General features: G+C 44.3%; 1 protein-coding gene across 1 annotated transcript; it reads right to left on the bottom strand.

Annotated features, from left to right (window-relative positions):
* Nucleotides 1-5,431: 5,431 nt before the first annotated feature.
* FUCA1 (alpha-L-fucosidase 1) lies at nucleotides 5,432-17,022 on the bottom strand. The gene is made up of 8 exons (XM_063311807.1): nucleotides 16,606-17,022; nucleotides 15,086-15,220; nucleotides 14,829-14,966; nucleotides 13,844-13,949; nucleotides 12,329-12,529; nucleotides 10,610-10,800; nucleotides 8,822-8,921; nucleotides 5,432-6,365 (listed from the first exon to the last, which is right to left on the bottom strand). The coding sequence occupies exons 1-8, from the start codon at nucleotides 16,992-16,994 to the stop codon at nucleotides 6,225-6,227; spliced, it is 1,401 nt and encodes a 466-aa protein (XP_063167877.1). The 5' UTR covers nucleotides 16,995-17,022; the 3' UTR covers nucleotides 5,432-6,224.
* Nucleotides 17,023-18,857: the final 1,835 nt, after the last annotated feature.

Raw genomic sequence — 18,857 nt, forward strand, 5'->3', positions numbered from 1 at the left:
AGCCTTTGCAAAAGGCGGCGTTCCTCTGAGAGTGTGCCAAGTGCTTCTCTCGCACCTGAGGAAGCCCCGGGAGGCCCTGAGAGGAGGAGGAGCAGGTCCGTTTTTTAATTTTTTTTTTTTTTGCGAGAGAGAGAGAGAGAAAGGAAGAGAGACAAAAACTCTCCCGGAGCTCTAGAAAGAAACTGCAAGTGCCCAAGGACTCTGCAAGAGCAGCAAGCGGTGGCTGTGTGCACGAGGCATCCTCAACCTAGCCGTTGCAGTCGCACAGCCTGCCAAACTTAGTTTGCGTGGCAGAACTCGTTGAGCAGGCAGCTCCCTGGGTTAGTTCATGGGGCATGCCCAGGAAGTGGGTTAATTCAGGCACCAGGCTAAGCGCCGGGTAAACGCAACCCCAGTGAAGCTCATTAGGAAGCCTTTAAGTGCCTGCTTCTAATCTAAACCCAAACTCCGTACCTTCGGAGCTTTGTGTGGTTCACTCCAGCCTTCCTCTCTGTTGGAAACCTTCCATCTGCTTCTTTACAACAATGTTGTACTACATACGGATTTTTGTTTCACTATGAATTGAATCACCATCCTATTTGCCTCCCAACGGAGGAAGGAACGCCTGCCACTGAGTCAGACCATTGGTCCACCAAGCCCAGTATTTACACTGTCAGTGGCCCTCCAGGATGTGGGGCAGGAGTTTCTCCAGCATCAAACCTGGGACTTTCTAGATGCAAAGCAGGTGCCTTCTGTATTATCAGTTCTTCCAGCCCCCTCTGAGCGCCCCACTCTTTGTTTCCCTATATTGTAAACATCCCTTTTAAATCCATCATACTACCTCTCTCTCCTCCTCCCAAAATTAACCTTTGCCATGAAACACTTGCTCAGCCTAGCTGCCTTCCATTCCTCTTACAGGGAGTTTCAGTCATAAGCATATTATCATTAACCTGCAGGACTTAATTTTGAGTAACTACACTTGAGGTTTAATTGCATCTATGGCTCAGCCAATGTTAGCTGATCCCTAAACAGCTAAGCTGGGTTAAACTTGGTTGGTACCTGCTAGGGAATTCTGGGAATTGAAAGTTCACATATGTGGAAAGCGCCTAAATTGGGCAATTATACAGCACTATGGATTGGTGTTATGGTTAAAGTCTAGGAAAGACGGTTATGATCCAGGAAAGATGGTGAGTTTTAGGCCTCCCTTGGGCACAAAAACCAGCTGAGTGATTTGGGGCCAGTCATACAGCCCCAAATGTAAGAAGGGAAAACTACTTCTGAAAATGTTGCCGAGAAAACTGCATGGACCTATCCATGTAATCATCAGGAGTCAAGATTGATGCTGGATTAAAAGGTCTATCACTGATTTAAAGGTCTTGCTTGAATCCAAGACAAACTGTTTCATTTTTGTTGTACCTTTTTACAAGGTTGAATTTAGTAACACCACTCATAAACCTTTGCAATTGTAGGTTCTCTTTTGCTTGGAACTTCTGGCTATTGCAAAACCCAACCCGTTAGAACCCGATTCTATGCACAGCTGTTAGAGGTTTCCCCCTGAATCCAACGGGGGTCACTCCTATACAAGCATGCACAGGATAGTAACTGGAATCTAAGAATCACACCGTCTTTGTTGCATCTTCTACCTGTAGCACCAATTTAGATAATTCTACTTCCATTCTGGTATTTGGGGGAAAAAAAACCATACCTGCCCTATCAAACTTCCTCTTCGTAAAGGTCCCATTTGGCACTCTGTGGCTTCCTGCTCACACAGAGCTGTAGCTTTCAGCTTGACTTGGAGAAGCATCCTAAGCACATTTATACCATTAAATCAACAAGAGAATATGGCTCTGAGACAAAGCTACTGTTTGTTTTGGCTCTTGCAAGCAATATCCCTGCATCTGGTGAAACGAAGAGGAGGATTATCACTATTCTCTCTCCCAGGGTTCAACAACAATTGTGCTCCAGTGCCAAGGCCACAGCCATTGCTGGTACACAAAGCATGTGTCAGCCCTGTGGCTATTCTTCACTGTGACGCAAGCGGTAATCAATGCCAAACACAATTTGCCAATGATCTAAGCTGTCTGAACTAGTCCTGGACTCCACACGTTCCATAAGGCCAGTTGGGCAACAGCATCAATTTTGTTTTTTGATCTTTCAGCTCGAATGGATTTCAACCCTGGCAGTCTCTGTTTTGCAGACTGTTATTGCACATCACAGCACTTAACGACTGAGCAGTGACGTTCACTGGCAATCACCTTTATTTGGAGCAAGCAGCACCCGGCTCTTTTCCCCTGAATGCATTAAGAAATCACTTCAAAACTGATCCAAAGTAATGAAAGGAACAGGGCAAGGGTGGAAAGAGCATTTGGCTCAGGGGAAAGAGCTAGGACAGCCGTAGTGTGAAGGTGAAGTTGCTTAGAAAAGCCAATGTGCTGGCAGAAAACCCTTGCTCGGTCACTGAGGAAGAGTAAATTAAATAATTAAAGCGGACGCTAAAACAAGAAGTTGATTATCGACAAATGATATTCCCCTGTCTGTGAACAGATTGAGTGAAGTTGCTTGACAGGCTGCAGAGGCCAAACTTACTGTAACGTGCACCTTTTGCCCCATCTTCTCTTGAGCAAACGTTTTGGAAATTATTATTATATTAAGGTATGCCCAAGACAAGATTGCCAGTTTTCTCCTCTGACTCTGAAGAGTTTGCCTCCTTTCTGTGAATTGGGGGTGGGGGGTGGGTGGGGGGTGGGTGGGGGGGCGGGGGGCAGCTTTCAAAACTCTCCTCGGAAGCAACCCTTCTACGCAGAAGTACTGTAATCATATTAGCCTAAATTAAAAAGTTACTGCACGTATTTGTTGTTGTTTATTCGTTTAGTCGCTTCCGACTCTTCGTGACTTCATGGACCAGCCTACGCCAGAGCTTCCTGTCGGTCGTCAACACCCCCAGCTCCCCCAGGGACGAGTCCGTCACCTCTAGAATATCATCCATCCATCTTGCCCTTGGTCGGCCCCTCTTCCTTTTGCCTTCCACTCTCCCTAGCATCAGCATCTTCTCCAGGGTGTCCTGTCTTCTCATTATGTGGCCAAAGTATTTCAGTTTTGCCTTTAATATCATTCCCTCAAGTGAGCAGTCTGGCTTTATTTCCTGGAGGATGGACTGGTTTGATCTTCGTGCAGTCCAAGGCACTCTCAGAATTTTCCTCCAACACCACAGTTCAAAAGCATCGATCTTCCTTCGCTCAGCCTTCTTTATGGTCCAGCTCTCGCAGCCATATGTTACTACGGGGAACACCATTGCTTTAACTATGCGGGCCTTTGTTGTCAGTGTGATGTCTCTGCTCTTAACTATTTTATCGAGATTTGTCATTGCTCTTCTTCCAAGGATTAAGCGCCTTCTGATTTCCTGACTGCAGTCAGCATCTGCAGTAATCTTTGCACCTAGGAATACAAAGTCTTTCACTGCTTCTACATTTTCTCCCTCTATTTGCCAGTTATCAATCAAACTGCACGTATTACTTAGATACTATGTTAGCTGAGAAAGATTACCTTTGATTTAAGCAGAACTCCTCCAGAGAGGATTAAATTGTAAGAACCTGTTTGTCTCCATATTCTCTGCAAGTTACAACAGTCCTCTTGTTTAAGGGGAAAATATTTGGGGGAGGGGACACACTAGTTTCCCTCTCAGCAAAATTCAGCTAAGCTTTTCACACATGATACAAAAATGCAAAATTCTTATTTCAATTGAAAAGCATTTTCAGAGATGGCTTTACAAAACATGTGCTCTCACCAAAAAGTATTAGGATGATCCCAAAAAGCATTCTGATGACCTGATAATCTTGCTACAAGTGATCTTTCTACTCAATTTGTTTCAGGTATGTCTGTGCCATAAAATCAGACCAATACAAACATTTATTTGTATTCCAATATTTATTTGGTGTTTTTTTTTGAAAGACAACACTGAAAAGCTGATACGAAAAAAAAGGCACCGTGACTGACACAACGCAGAAACCTGTATCAGGATAAGCTCTACGTGTCCATGTCTGGTCTGCGTGTTCCTGTATTCTTTCCCCTTAATATACCAGCCTTGGATTTAATTTACACATGCAAAACTGGGATATTCTTTTCTGAAACTTGGTCCTAGTCCATTCTCTCAATTTCTCATTTGCTGTCCTATCTGACCACTGGTATGAAATATCATTGGAATGGGAAGAGGAAATTCTCAGGATTGCAAAACATTGGCAACACAGTACTTAAAACATTTTTGGATTGGCTAGTTCGTTGCTCAGTTCCCTTCTCCGAATCTGGAGACCATGGAGAGGTGACAGCGTTCCACACACTACGCGTCGGACTGCTCCACACCTCTCTTAAGGTCAGTATGTCAGGCAAAACTGTCTGCTATGAACTCAAGCCCACATGGCAGCTGTGGTCCTTGCCTCAAGAAAAATGGGAACTACAAAAACTGTGAAAGAAGTCCTGTTTGCTAAAGCATCTGGCCAGTTCCTTGATCCTTATGATCTGGGTTACATTATTTTGCACAAAAAATCAGGAGTCTGCTAAGTACCTTTTCCAGCTAACCCATTTTATTTTTAAAAAGTCTGTTTAGTTCATTAGCTACAGCTCATAAAAACATATGTGTTTTAATAAAAAAAAAATGTTAGTTGGAAAATGTGCTATCAGACTGACTTTTTGCCTAAAATGGCTCTCCTCTTACAGTGTCTACAACGAGAAGCATTAGTTTAGATTCCACTGTTTGATTCTGTGACTGAAAACTTTCTTTCCTGAGCACGGATATGACTGGCTTGTATTCGGAGAACCAGAACTATCCTTGAGCGATGGAACAGAAGTGTTAACATTTCCTCTCCTATCTTGTTTGTCTATAAAAAAATTATGAGGGGAGATAGTAGCAAAGGAAATTGAATGAGAAGCTCATGAGGCAAGCTGATTTTGTCATAATTAGGTTTGCAAAAACATATAGAAAGTGGATGAAACACATGGCTGAAAGGAACCTAGCAAATATGAAATCGTTTGACCTGGATCTTTTGAGCTGGATGCAAAAATGCACAACAGAGGTAAGAAAGGACTAGATCTGTACTCTATACAGGTAGTCCTCACTTAACAACCACAATTGGGATTGGAATTTTGGTTGCTAAGTGAAGCAGTCATTAAACGAATCTGACCGTTTTACGTCCTTTTTCCGGCAGCTGTTAAGCAAATCACCACAGGCATTAAGCGAACCACATGGTCGTTAAGCAAATCGTGCAGTTCCCCATTGATTTTGCTTGCCAGAAGCCAGCTGGGAATGTCGAAAATGGCAATCACGTGACCGCAGGGATGCTGCGACGGTCATAAGTGTGAGAACCAGTTGTGTTTTTTTCAACACCGCTGTAAGTCCAAACTGTCACTAAATGAATGGTTGTTAAGTGAGGACTACCTGTAGGTGGAACTAGCGTACGGATTTTAAATGCAACTTTCATGAAAACTAACGTAGTCTTAGATCCTATTCCAGGACAGGCCTTTGCCTTGCCCAATGCTGAAAACCTGAAAACATATTTGCATGTCATAATTGCTCTGCTTTCCAAGAATGACATTGTTTTTCTTCCCCTCAAGTCATTTCACCATTTCACTACACCTGGCATATAATTCTCTATTGCCCCATAATGGGATCTATTATTTGTGGTTTGTCATTAGCGATCCTGGATCATGCCGTGTTCCCTTGTCCCTCGGACCTGGCTTATTTTTAAGCGTAGCTTCAAGGTTTCTCCGTTTTGCCTCAACCAGAACTTCTCTGGAGGCTTTTGAGGTCACCAACTGAAGCAACCCCAGGGTATTTTTTTCATCCAGGCCTGAGCTAAGCAGATTTGCATTTCAAAGCCAGTTCCTGGAAAAAAGGCAATGGAGGCCTCTTCCACAGCCAAGGGTAGTTTTGTGCCAAAAAATGTAATTTCCGTGAGACCGTTTTTCTCCCCACGAAAGTGACGTTTCAACATATTGCAGCACAATTTTGGATTTGTGTATTATATCAAGTTTAACTCAAGTTGGATGTCCAATTTACAGCCATCCCTTTGAAAACTGTAATGCACAGGGACGGCCAGCATGCAAATGCTTAGATTTACCAACCTGCAGCTTGCATTCTTTATGTGCATCTTCTTCCAGATCTTTTCAGGCTGGTAACTACTGCTGTTTCAGCACCAGCTTTAAGCATGAGATAAAAAGGACAGACACTGTGCGATTTGTTTCCAAACTTCCCATCACGATACTCCAAGTAGCTTAATAGCCCAGCCGTGCTGGACTGGGAGAAGCCAATGATTTTCTGTGGGCAAAAAGACTTGCAATTTTTTTTGTGGTGATGACTGCCACTTCAAAGGCTTAGAGAATCCCAACATACTGGCCTGCAAGGAACAAGAAACAAAACTTAAACACTTCCTTCAGCTCCTGGGGACTGTGCACATGTAGGGGCTTTTTTGCAACAATATGTAAGTGGTGGCTACTTTTTCCAGGATCTTTTTTTTAAAAAAATCCTGTTTAGCCCATAGTCCTATGATTGCCTGGTGGTCTCTCATCCAGGAGCTAACTAGGTCTGACCCTGCTTACCTTTTTTCAAAATCAAATTTGGCAAAAGGTTGCTAAAGGCTTCTAACTGCTGTAGGGCCCGTTGCTGACCACAAGGCATATTTTAAGAACTTAGACTGGTTATTACAGGTAACAGTCACTGATAGAGCATGTGGGGCTAAAGGTTTCAAATATATCTAGTGCAGAACTGTATGTCTCTGTAGAGATAGTCCTTGTCTGGCAACCACAATTGGGACCGGCAACTCAGTCGATAAGTGAAGCAGTCACTAAGTGAAACCATGACTCTGCTTATGATCTTACTTTAGCTTTCCTTTGCTTTACACACCTGCAAAGGTTGTAAGCGGGAGGACTGGTTGTAAAGTTACTTTTTCATCACTGTTGTAACTGCAGTCACTAAACAAGGACTGCCTGTACAAGGCTTGAAATTGAATACTGAAATTGAAGCCCCTTGGCCCCCAAGCCCAGTGGGAACACTTCTCAGCTGCTACTGCTTGCAGAGCATCAGTTGTATCAAAGAGCATGTGGTCCAAGTCTGTTCAACACTAGACAAAATGACTGGCCAAAATGAAGTACAACGATTTCAGAAACACGCTTGGATGATTTTTCCAGAAAAAAGAGATGTACGGAAAGGCAGGCATGGGTGCAAATGCCTTGGCAGGATTCTCATGGCACTGCTGCTTATACTAAGACTGATAAAGCCAATTGCATTTTTACAAAGTTGTTTTAGATAGGAAGATACCCAAAAGGAAACTAAATCGATCGTGCCTAACTTTTAGCTGTATGGTGACTTCCTTTAAATACCAACGGGCATAAAAAGCATCTCTTTCTTTCCCAAGGGCAGGACATAATCTAACTGTTTCCCCTGACAGTATGTTGGCAATAGGTAAAGGTAAAGGTTTCCCTTGACGTAAAGTCCAGTCGAGTCCGACTCTAGGGGGCGCTGCTCATCTCCGTTTCTAAGCCTTGGAGCCGGCGTTGTCATAGACACTTCCGGGTCATGTGGCCAGCATGACGACTCGGAACGCCGTTACCTTCCCGCCGAAGCGGTACCTATTGATCTACTCACATTTGCATGTTTTCGAACTGCTAGGTGAGCAGGAGCTGGGATTAACAACGGGAGCTCACCCCGCCACGCGGTTTCGAACCGCCGACCTTCCAATCGACAAGCTCAGCGGTTTAACCCGCAGCGCCACCGCGTCCCTCTATGTTGGCAATAGACTATTAAAAATTACTGCAGAGCACAAGGTACACCACATCCACACCACCAAAGAACCACCAGGCAGAAACATTTAGCAATGTGAATTCTGTACACTGATTATTAACAGTCATTTTGTTTGCCTCTTATAGGAACAGTTTGGCATCACCCAGCTATGGTTGCCCTACTAAGAGGCTTTCATATACTCTCTTACTGACTATTTGGAAATAGGGTTTTCAAGTTCTCACAGTAACTATAAGCTAATTATTTTTAATTAAAATTTTAGAGCATAAGCCTAACTTTTGATAGATTTGGCGAGCTCTAAGGCTGCTTTCTTCCATATATTCTTTCCCCCAAAATAAGTTAAACAGCTGAGATGTTCTATTAGGCTCCTTGGCTGGCTGAAACCGAAGGAAATGCAACTAGGAGCAGAATTGATCTCGTGGAATGCCCTCCCAACAGAAACATGCTAAATGGCAAAATAAACCTGCCAGGTATTTAGTAAAATCTTGGTTGTGTCAGAACACCTTTAACCAATCACGTAGTCTTCCTCCTGATGGTCACATAGTGCTCTGGACTGAGTACCCCAAAAGTGCTTCAGAGCACGTGATGGCACAAATGCAACATCTGCAATGTTTTAAAGCAGCTGCATCTTTCCCCAAGATGACACAGCAGCTGTGGAAAGCAGCCATACAATCCTGGGGAAAGGTACAGTTGCTTTAAAGAGCTGCAGACAAGTGCTGTGTTCAAGTTCCAAAGCGCCTTTTCCAAATTATTTCTGAAGTGTCATACGCAGGTATTAATATGTTAAAACTGTTTTTATGTTGTGCTTTTAAAAATTATTAGCATTTATGAGAGCTGTTTTTGGATGGGGGTTGGTTTGATGGTATTAATCTTGCTTTATATATTCAGATGATTTGGCTTTGGTCTTTGCGTAATTTATTGTTGCGAGACACTTTCAAGGGTTATTATGGAAAAGAAATAGACAGTTTTCAAAACAAAATAAATGAGATTTCCCAAATGTCACTATGTCCTACTCCAGGTTATTCCAAACCTGGCTTTATTTTTCATTCTCCTTACTTGAGTGCTTGCAGACGGAACAGGTGAGGAAAGAGTCAATGCACCATCTTCTGGCCAAACCAAGAAAATAGCATAGACTGCAGGCCCCTTCGAAGTGTACCTAGAGGAACATAAGGCAAAACACTGAATTGTGGAGAGCAGCATGGAAATATTGAAACAGATAGACAACATCCACCTTTGGAGGTAGCAGGACTTTCATTGGTGCATGTCCTTCCCTTGATCAGTTTGACTTCAGGTGAAGGCCAGGACACTTAGCTTTTCTCACACACTGGGGCTGATCAGCCACGTGTGATGAAATCCTCCAAGAGCAGCCTAACACGAACACTCTGAAAATGCAAATATTGCATTACAGTCCGTCCTTGTTTTTCAACTGCTGCCGTCAACAGCATGGCAGGGAACCTGGCAAGGCCCGTGCGAAACTTTCCATGAATTGCCACTGCAGAAAGAGGCTCTTCTAGTGTTCTTTGGAGAACTCAAATTCTATCATCCCTTGTTTATGACTGAATGTATCACTACTTCTCAGCTGGGCTATAATCAGAGAGGATTACAGGTAGTCCTCACTTAACGACCACAATTGGGATCAGAATTTTGGTTGCTAAGCAAAGCGGTCATTAAGTGAATCCAACCCAATTTTATGGCCTTTTTGTGGTGGTGGTGAAGTGAATCACCACGGGCATTAAGCGAACCATGTGGTCCTTAAGCAAATCATGTGGTTCCCCACTGATCTGCTTGCTGGATGCTGGCTGGGAAGGTTGAAAATGGCAATCAAGTGACCATGGGATGCTGCGACGGTTGTAAATGCGAAGTGGTTGCCAAGTGCCCAAATCAGGACCATGCAACCATGAGGAAGCTGTGGCGGTCATAAGCATGAGGACTAGTCACAAATAGTTTTCCAGCACTAAGTCCAAACCATCGCTAAACAAATGGCCGTTAAGCGAGGAGTACCTGTAATACAATTCTAAATTTCTTTTTAAAAAGCAGGGGGAAGGTCAGATTACTTTTTTCTTTTTTCCAAAAAAGATAAAAGCCCTCAATCCTACCATCTTTCTCCTACCCTCACCAGATCCATCAAAGCACCTAAAAAGTCACCTAAAAGAAACGAAGCCTTAAGTTTAACCACCTTTTAAATATGGAGAGGTCACTAGTGCAGTCCTTTGTACAGTAGTTGCAAAATGCTGTAATCTGGTCCAAGTCTGATCGCTAAGTCCAAAGTAGCACAAAACAATAAAAAAGGCTAAGTTTGAAAACAAGTATTCGTTGACTGTGAACGCTAAAAGAGGGAAGAGGGCTCTAGTGCTCGGTCCACTGGATTTATACCGGTTATCCATACTTGACCACACTATGTCTTTTTCTGCAGTAAAGCCTCGTACGCTTCGACTCCCTTCAAAGTGCAGCTTCTTGCAGGAGTTGCTCTAGTTACCACTTCAGTAAAAATAACAGACATTTAAACCTTAACTGAGGTGCTTGGTGACTATTCTCTCAGCTGTTTTTCTGAGCGTTCGTAGTGTAATTTCCCCCCCCCCCAAAAGGCAAAAACATGCCCATTTCTACAAAAAGGTAAAAGTATATAATCATGATATCAGTCTCATGGAGAAGACCCACCCTCCAAACAGAAAACTATGGAAACTGGCTTAGAACTTCAACCTTGTGGCTTTTGCAGTTATGTACCCGATGGAAACTCCTCCTGCTTCTGTGCAGATAACGGCAAATGTCTGCTCATAGAAGCGTCTGAAACAACGTGCTCCGTCTCTGAGAACAAGCAGCCTATCTCAGTGAGCTTTGCCATACCATATCTCGGCACTGCAATTCTCCTTCTGTGTCCGCCATGGCTTTGATTCATAAATGGCCTCCCCGTTAATCTTCAGCCACGTCCCAAGTGCCAAGAGCCTCTCTTGGAAAATTGGAACAATCGTCCCTTCTTTCGTTGGCCCCACGTTGAGAAGGTAATTTCCTCCATAGCTGACAGTACTCACAAGTTCCTGCAGTGAAGGCAGGAAGGAAACAAAAATGTCTTTTAAACCCTTTATGGCAACCCTTTGGGTCCGGCAGCATTCTGGACTTTTGAAAAGAAATTACTGGGCACCCTGCCAAGGAGGCATCTGCACATCACAAAACAGCTCCCAGGGTGGGCCTGCTCATAAAAAAAAAATAGTAATCTTTTGGAAAACAAGTAGTGGGGTTGCTCGCTTACACCTCCTCATGTTCTTAAACTCTTTCATCCCAGGTTGTCTTTGGGGGGCTGGGGATAGCTGGGGGAGCACACTTTTAAAGGCTGGGCAGCAGCCACCCCCCATTCATATTTTCTGAGAAGGCCCGTGATTGCCCTGTATGGGACCGGAGATATTCTGGGAAGTAATACTAGAAGCTGCTGTTTTGCTTTGCTCCTCAGTTATTTATTTTTATTACAAGCAGTAAGCACTTGTAATAAAAGTATAAATAGTATTCTGGGAAAAAAAAACATAGTTAAGTCAAGTCACACAGGGACCATGGTGGATACCAAAGGAAGTGCCTATATCCCAAGGGGTTTTCTAACCCAGCCCTAAAATAACAGTAAACTGCATACTGTATGTGGGTTGTCGTAATCTGGGGGATACTTTGTAACACTGATTTCCAAACACTTTAGCCACAGGCCACTTAAAAGATGTTTGGAAGGTATGGGGACCACACAGTTAAACCAGCCCCCCCCCCCCCGTTTTTGTCTTCATGACCTCCCACAGTCTCAAAGATAGTTATGGCCGCATTCGTGCATGCCTTGCCATTCCCTCCACTTTTAAAGGCCTTCTAAAAATAAATTTTGTCCCACGGAATTTAATCCAAAGTTCTTTGCCGTGTCAACAGTTTTAGGTACCCTGTGCCATATAACAACAACTCCTAACCTTCACAGCAACTTTGGCAAAGTTCTGTGACGTGAAATACCCAGAGGATTAAGCGCAAGCGTGTTTCCAGCCTGACGAAATTCCGTGTTTATGTTCATCGTCGTCGTTCTCATTTGCAGTTTTGAGGTTACTTGTGCGAGACGAGCTCCACTTAACACACACACACGTAGACTCACGGTCAGTAACTGCACACACAAGGTGGGGGCCAGGGCAGTGAGCAGGCTCTGGCCAGCTGAGTGGAAGGGAACACGAGGCAGCTGCAGATTCCCTGGGGGAAACCTGTGGGGAATCCCTGCTCAAAAGCAATGCGTTGATCCACTGCTTTATGGCACACCGCTTGCAGGCACGGACATTTCTCCATCAGGCTGCCCACCTATGGTTTTGCTCAGTTTTGCATTCCCATTTTCAAAAGCCTATCCCTGAAGTTTAGCTGGGCCCCTGGGGAAGCTGCAATCTCACCATCTCCCTTGGACATAAGCGTGGAGAACGCAGCCTCAAGGAACGAGGCTTATTTCAGATAAATCGGAAGCTCGGTGGAGCTGCTGCTGCTATTCCTGTAGCTTCAGCAGCCCTTTGCAGGTTCTGCTGACCTGCGAGGCCTCAGCCTTCGCTTCCGCTTCCTAGTGCTCACCCGAATAATGCTGAAGTCATCCATGAGCTCATAAAATTGCATGTTGCTGCGATACCCCCACGATCTGGTGTCAATAGAGCTGCACATCTCCCACTTGTGGTCTGGCAGAGTGCCAGGCTTGAATTTATCCTGGCAATTGTAGTAGCCCCCATGGTGGCAGGAACAGTTGAAGCCCCACCGATCGTTCACCACCACAGTATCCTGGGAAGAGAAGTCCAGAAGGAACATTCCAAGTCGGTTGGTGGCATCACATTACTATCTTTTAAGAGTGCGAACGGGCTTTAAAACAAAGGCTTTACGGCTGCCCTTACTAGCACATCCAAAGTGGACTGAATAACATAATGTTAGTTTAAGGAATCTGTCTCTGCTCTTCAACCATGGCTCGATCAGTCAAAACTAAGGGAAAGCAACTGGTGGGAGGGCAGTGATGATTCCCCAAATGTCGATGAATTACAGCTCTCAGCAGCCCCAGTCAGCCTGGCGAGGGATTCTGAACATTCTAATTCATCTACATCTTGAGGACTGCAGGATGCCTAGCCCAGACTCTCTGTTTTAAAGTGTTCATCAGAAGGCAAGGGGTAGAGAGGTCTGCAGCCTTCTGTCCCTCCCCTTTGCAGAGGTAGCACCTTGCAGGAGGGAAAGAACCTAAAGGCTGTGTACAAAACGGGGAACATGCTTTATTTTGATCCTGGAACAAAGCAGACCCAGTGGAAGTGTTGTCTGTACACATTTGTGCATGTGGCACACTCAGCCAGACAAAGCCTTTGAAGCACGGAATATAGCTACTTTCGTTATGCAAAGAAGTGCTCTGCTTATACCAATTCACTTTGCCAAGCACCTATTTTAAATACTATGCACAGCCCTATTATTAAATACTGCAAATAACTTATATTACAGAGATACCAAGAATTGGTCCTGGCTAGCTTAGTTACACCTGTCTTAAGACACAATTAGTTCTGCGCGCTAATTTTAATCATACAGGGTCACTTAGTTCTCCCTGGCTCTCTTATCTGAATATTAAGCCTTTCCAATACTGCTCCAAGGATTCTCATGATTTATTTATCTATCTATCTATCATCTTTTTATCACCACCCATCTCCCCCACATGGGGGATGTGATTTGATAAAGGGCAAATGCATGCACTGGTTGATGGTCTCACCTCCAGGCTGCACTCCAAGTTTGGTTCTTGATGCTGACACCCCATCATCACCCCCCCTACAGCCTCAAACTTTCTACCCATGGGGTGGAACTACTAAGAGGAGCTAGGTTCTGTCCACATTTCCTTGTAGTACGTAAGACAGAACTTTTTGCAGTTCTGCCCTCGTCAGATGCCCAAGCTATGAACCAGGTTGCCTCTCCCCACAGAAGCAGGAAAAAAAGGCCAAGTTTCACTTAGGATGTAACCAAGTACAAAGGACCCAAATATCAGAAATCATTCCAATGGTTTCCTCTTAGTTGTAAGTAAACAGGAGAACAGCCTCCAGGTCTAAACATCTGAGACTGAAGTGCAGATACCTTTACTGGGCTATCGTTGTACAGCCAGGCAAGGAAAGACGTTGAGTTCCAGTAAGTATCTGGAGCTTCCCAATCACCATCCGACCAAATAAGATCCGGCTTGTACCTTAAGAGGCAAGATAATAAAATCAAAAGATTTAATAGCTGCATTCTAGTTATTGGATCATCCTGCTGAGATGAGTCTGTGTAGACTGGTTTCCTCTACGGTCATGTTGTTGTTATTAATTAACAAAATAAACCAGTTCATATCTTATATTTCTACATTATGTGTAGAGGTAGTCCTTGTTTTGCAACTGCCTCATTTAGCAACCTTTCTCAGTTACAACGGTGATGAAAAATAACTTTACCACCAATCCTTGCATTTACAACCTTTGCAGGTCTGTAAAGCAAAGGAAAGCTGAAGGAAGATCATAAGCTCATTCGTGGTTTCACACAGCGACCACTTTGCTTAATTGCTAGTCCCAATTATGGTTGCAAAATGAGGACCACCTGTATATACATCACTAAATTTGTATAAAAAAGGTTGGGGGAGAGGGGGGAAAGAGAAGGGCCATAAGGTTGATATTGTACATGGCAAGAGAGATGGGAAACATCCATTTCCATTTTATGGGGTACATTTGCTATCCCTTATGACTACAAAGACATATATGTGCTTTTCACCTCTTCCACTAAGTTTAGGGAAGTCAGCTTCTGAGCAACATTAAAGCAAGCCTTACTCTTCTCTCCCAGGCTCCTAAAATCCAGAACAGGAAACCAAAGGGAATGTTTTTCACCTCCCAAAGGAGCACAGCATACGGTAAGCGCTAAGGCAACAATCCAGTGCAGACTTGTTTAGGAGTAATCCCTGCCAAACACTAGATTTACTTTTGAGAAACCAGGCCTAGCACAGAGCTGATGGAGGGGCCGGGGGGAAGGACTGGTGATCGTAAATTTTCTCAGCCCAAGGGAATGCCATCTAGACCGTCCAAAGATGTTTTGCTCTTACCTTAGAACAAGTTCATAAAGCTCTGGAAGAGTCTTCTCAGAGACGAAAAACTGGCTCTTGAAGCTATTGTTTTTGTCCAGTAAATACAATGGATGAAACCATTCAAAAAGGGAATGATACAGTCCATAGGATATGTTTCTAAAATTAAACAAAGGGGGGGGGGAATCACAAAATAACATTGATCCAACATTATTAGCTAATTAATAAGTCTATTATTCTGCACCATCCTGACTCCCCCTTTAAAACCAGATCGATACCTTTTTCGGACAGCATCTCCTAGTTCACCAACCAAGTCACGGTGGGGGCCGGTATCCACTGAATTCCAGTTCCAGGATGTTTTGGACCCCCAGTTGGTGAAGCCCTCATGATGCTTAGTGGTAAACACCACATATCTGTAGGGACCAAAGACAAAGAGTTAGAAGGAACTTCATCCTTTTGTGACACTTCACTGTTTAGTGTTTGTAAGGTTAATGCGGGAAAAGAATTAAGTTTAAAAAATGAATGTGACAAATGATATACCAAAAATTTGGAATCTAACCCTTCACTGCTCTTCCTTCATATTTGCTCTTTGACATCTTCTCCCGAGCCTTTGAGTCTGCCTCAAAGTTTCCCTTTGGCTTACTTTTGTATTATTTCCCTTTTCTTATTTTAGATCACAAGCCTGTCCCCTCTGCTACTTAGGTAATTGTATGACTCTGGCCCTAATAATCGCACACATTATATGTCACAAATCAGTACGGTGTATAGTTTTTGTTTGAGATGCTTTACACAATTGTTCTTAACCATGCCAATTATAATTTCAGGGCTGGCCATTTTGAATCCATTTCTATTGCAATTCTTCTACCTAATTTTTAATGGCAGGAAAAGCCAAGAGGCTGATTTCAACTCCTAACACCAGTGTTTCTCAGCCTTGGCCACTTTAAAATGTGTGGACTTCAACTCCCAGAATTCCCCAGCCAGCCATTACAGTTGCCAAATTGAGCAACGCTGCTCTATGCTTTCAGTGGTCAGCTGCTGGCAGAACCTTAACTGATCCTGGCAGATTTTTTTTAAAAAAGAAAAAAACCAAGCAAGGTCCATATGTGGATGGGAGACCACCAGAAATCTCAGGACTGTAAACTAGACCAAATAGTCGAAAAAATATTATGGAAGAAGGCAAAGGCAAGCCTTTGAATTTCTGCTACCCTACAAACTTCTGTAAATTGCGAGTACCAGAAACCTGTTCACAGGAATTGGATTGGAAAGATATTTCACATGTATTTGTACTTTTGGAAGGTTGCGAACAGGTTATGAAAACAACCGTTTTCTCAAAATATCCAGAAAATGGTATCAGTTAGGTCAGGGTTTCTCAACCTGGGCCACTTTAAGCTGTTTGGACTCCAACTCCCAGAATTCCCCAGCAAGCTGGCTGGCTGGGGAATTCTGGGAGTTGAAGTCCACACAGCTTAAAGTGGCCCAGGTTGAGAAACCCTGAGTTAGGTACTATGTCCCAAGATAGAGAAAATGTATAATGGGACTGTACAGAGAACTAATCTGCCATGAATTTGCATCATTGCCACACATTTTCAAGCGGCCAAGATTGAGAAACACCGCACTAGACCAAACTGGCTCTCGCGTGCAAAATTATTAACGATGTGCAAAAAGTCCCCTGTCAGCGGAGAAGATCCGACTAGCAGCATCATCTGCGCAGGAGTTTCGGGTCTCCTCTCCTCCCCCCCTCCCCGGAGGCTCACGCGGCTGGGGATGATGGGACGTGAGACCCGGCTCGCGGGGGCACCTGGCACCGGCGTCCTGGAAGAGCTGCGCCCACTGCTCCGGCTGGAAGTCGTCGGCGGTGAAGCGCGCGGCGAAGTCGGCGTAGGACGCGCCCGGCGGGAAGCGCGCGCGGACGAAGCGCTCGTAGTCGGGCAGGCGCTCGCCCTTCCAGTGCCACCAGAACCACTCGGAGCCCCAGGCCGGCACCGAGAAGACCCCCCAGTGCACGAAGACCCCGACCTTGGCGGCGTCGAACCAGCCCGGCAGCGGCCGCGCGTCCAGGCTGGCCCAGTCGGGCGAGAAGCGCGGCCGCGCCGGGCTCCGCGGAACGGCCCCGCCGCAAAGCAGCAGCAGCAGCAGCAGCAGCAGCAGCAACGCCCCGGCCCCCGAATGCAGCCGCTCGGCGGCCATCGCGTCGCCCTCGCGCTCACGTCCGCGCTGATTGGCTGCTCCCTGGCCAATGGCGGGGCGCTTGCGCGGCCGGGAAGGAAGGGGCGCGGAAGGGAGGAGTACGTGATGCGGCTGCGGGAGCTCGAGGTGGCTTGGGGCTTTCTGCACAACAGCCCCGCGAGGTAGGCTGGAGGCGCTGAGGGAGCCTCTGCGGCTGAGAGGGGACGAGGACCTGGGCCTCTCCAGAGCTAGCCCCACTGATACAGGTAAGCATGACTGTTACTATGACTGTTATTTATCAAACTTGTAGGGCACCCGCCTCTCAACGACGCTGGGCGGCTGGCAACAATCAAAGGAAGACATGTGGAGTCCTTGGTGCTCTCTGAGCCTTGTTGTTTTCTTGCAGATGTTTCATTGCCAGACTAGGCAACTTCTTCAGTGCAAAGAGGGAGAGGGCCTTGCTCTCAGTTTATATACTGTGGCTTGTCCTGCTTGTGTTGGTGGGGGTGTTGTTCTCTCCTTGGGAGTTCTTTGATTGGGCTGTTGTTGTGATTGTGGCCGGCATGACTAAACGGAACGCTGTTACCTGCCCACCGAAGCGGTACCTATTAATCTACTCACATTTGCATATTTCAATAAAACTTAAAAAATAAAGATCAGAGATGGCAAGCGGGAGGGAATGAGGGGTCTTCCTCTCATGTAAATAATAATAATAATAATATTATATTATTATTATTATTTATTAAACTTGCATACCACCTGACTCTCTTTTTAAAAGAATTTTTATTAAAGCTTTTAAACACAAAGATTAAAAACGAACGCAAACTAATCTAAAGCAAGAAAGTAAGAAAGAAGGGAATCACAGAAAAAGCAGAAAGTGCAAGAAAAGAAAGAAATATAAAAGGAAGTGGCTTCCGATATTCTTCACAGCAGCTATAAGTACAATATATTTTAATCTCTCTAACAATACATCATATTACTCTTCATTCTATAATCTATCCTGTCTAATCATCAAGCTCATAAATCATGTTCATTTTTTTCATTTTTATGCAAAAAGCCCATAAGAAGCTTCCAGTCACCAATAGATGTAGATAGTCTCTTTTCTCTAATCAAAGAAGTCAATTTATCAATTTCAGCAAAATCTGTCAACTTCACCAACCATTCCCCCATAGCGGGTGGTGGTAGTGTTGAATCTTTCCATCTCTGTGCATATGGTAATCTCACCACAGTGATCGTACATTGAAACAATCTTCCATGACTTTTTTCTAACTGTTTATCCGTTAATCCTAAAAGGAAAAGTTCTGGCTTCAACCGAATATTGATCTTTAAAATCCTCTGTATCAAAGTATGTATTTGAATCCAATTTTTTTTAGCTTTTTTATATGTCCACCAAGCATGTGGACATTCTAAAATGGCAGGTTAAACCAGGCTGTGAAATGGGTGCAGGTTACCTGCAAATGATGTGAGAAATTAACTCACAAGGGGTTCTTTAATAGACGAAAGAACTGAATTCATAACATTATCTAATATTGTATGACCTTTGATGTATACAGTAGAATGAATTGTGGTGTAAATTCTGGCACCAGAATAAAACCAATTTTATTGGTGTGTAGATTCTTGTGTGGTGTAGATGATGGTGGTGTAGATTCTGACACCAGAATAAAACCAATAAAACACAAAAAAATTAAGAAAAAAGAGGGCAAGTGTGAGGAAGTGAGGGGTTTTGCTCTCATGTATGTCTAATAGATAGATAACAACAACCCTGTGAGGTGTGTTGGGCTAAGAGCAACCTCTTTACCACCACACCATGGGGATTCTCATGGGTTCTCATGTGGTGAAGTAGTACAGCAAGATAGGGAAAGAAATGAACAGTGAGGTGGCAAT

Source organism: Candoia aspera, chromosome 10 (genome assembly GCF_035149785.1).
Source record: "Candoia aspera isolate rCanAsp1 chromosome 10, rCanAsp1.hap2, whole genome shotgun sequence".
NCBI classification, from domain to species: Eukaryota; Metazoa; Chordata; class Lepidosauria; order Squamata; family Boidae; genus Candoia; species Candoia aspera.

Bases quoted from the DNA above. Each gene is read 5' to 3' on its own strand.
- FUCA1 (XM_063311807.1), bottom strand. From the start codon at position 16,994: ATGGCCGCCGAGCGGCTGCATTCGGGGGCCGGGGCGTTGCTGCTGCTG. The intron at 12,530-13,843 runs GTATCTGCACTT...TTCTCTTCCCAG, and splicing joins ACAACGATAGCCCAGTAAAG to GATACTGTGGTGGTGAACGA. The intron at 8,922-10,609 runs GTATGGCAAAGC...ATGTTCCTCTAG, and splicing joins AATTGCAGTGCCGAGATATG to GTACACTTCGAAGGGGCCTG.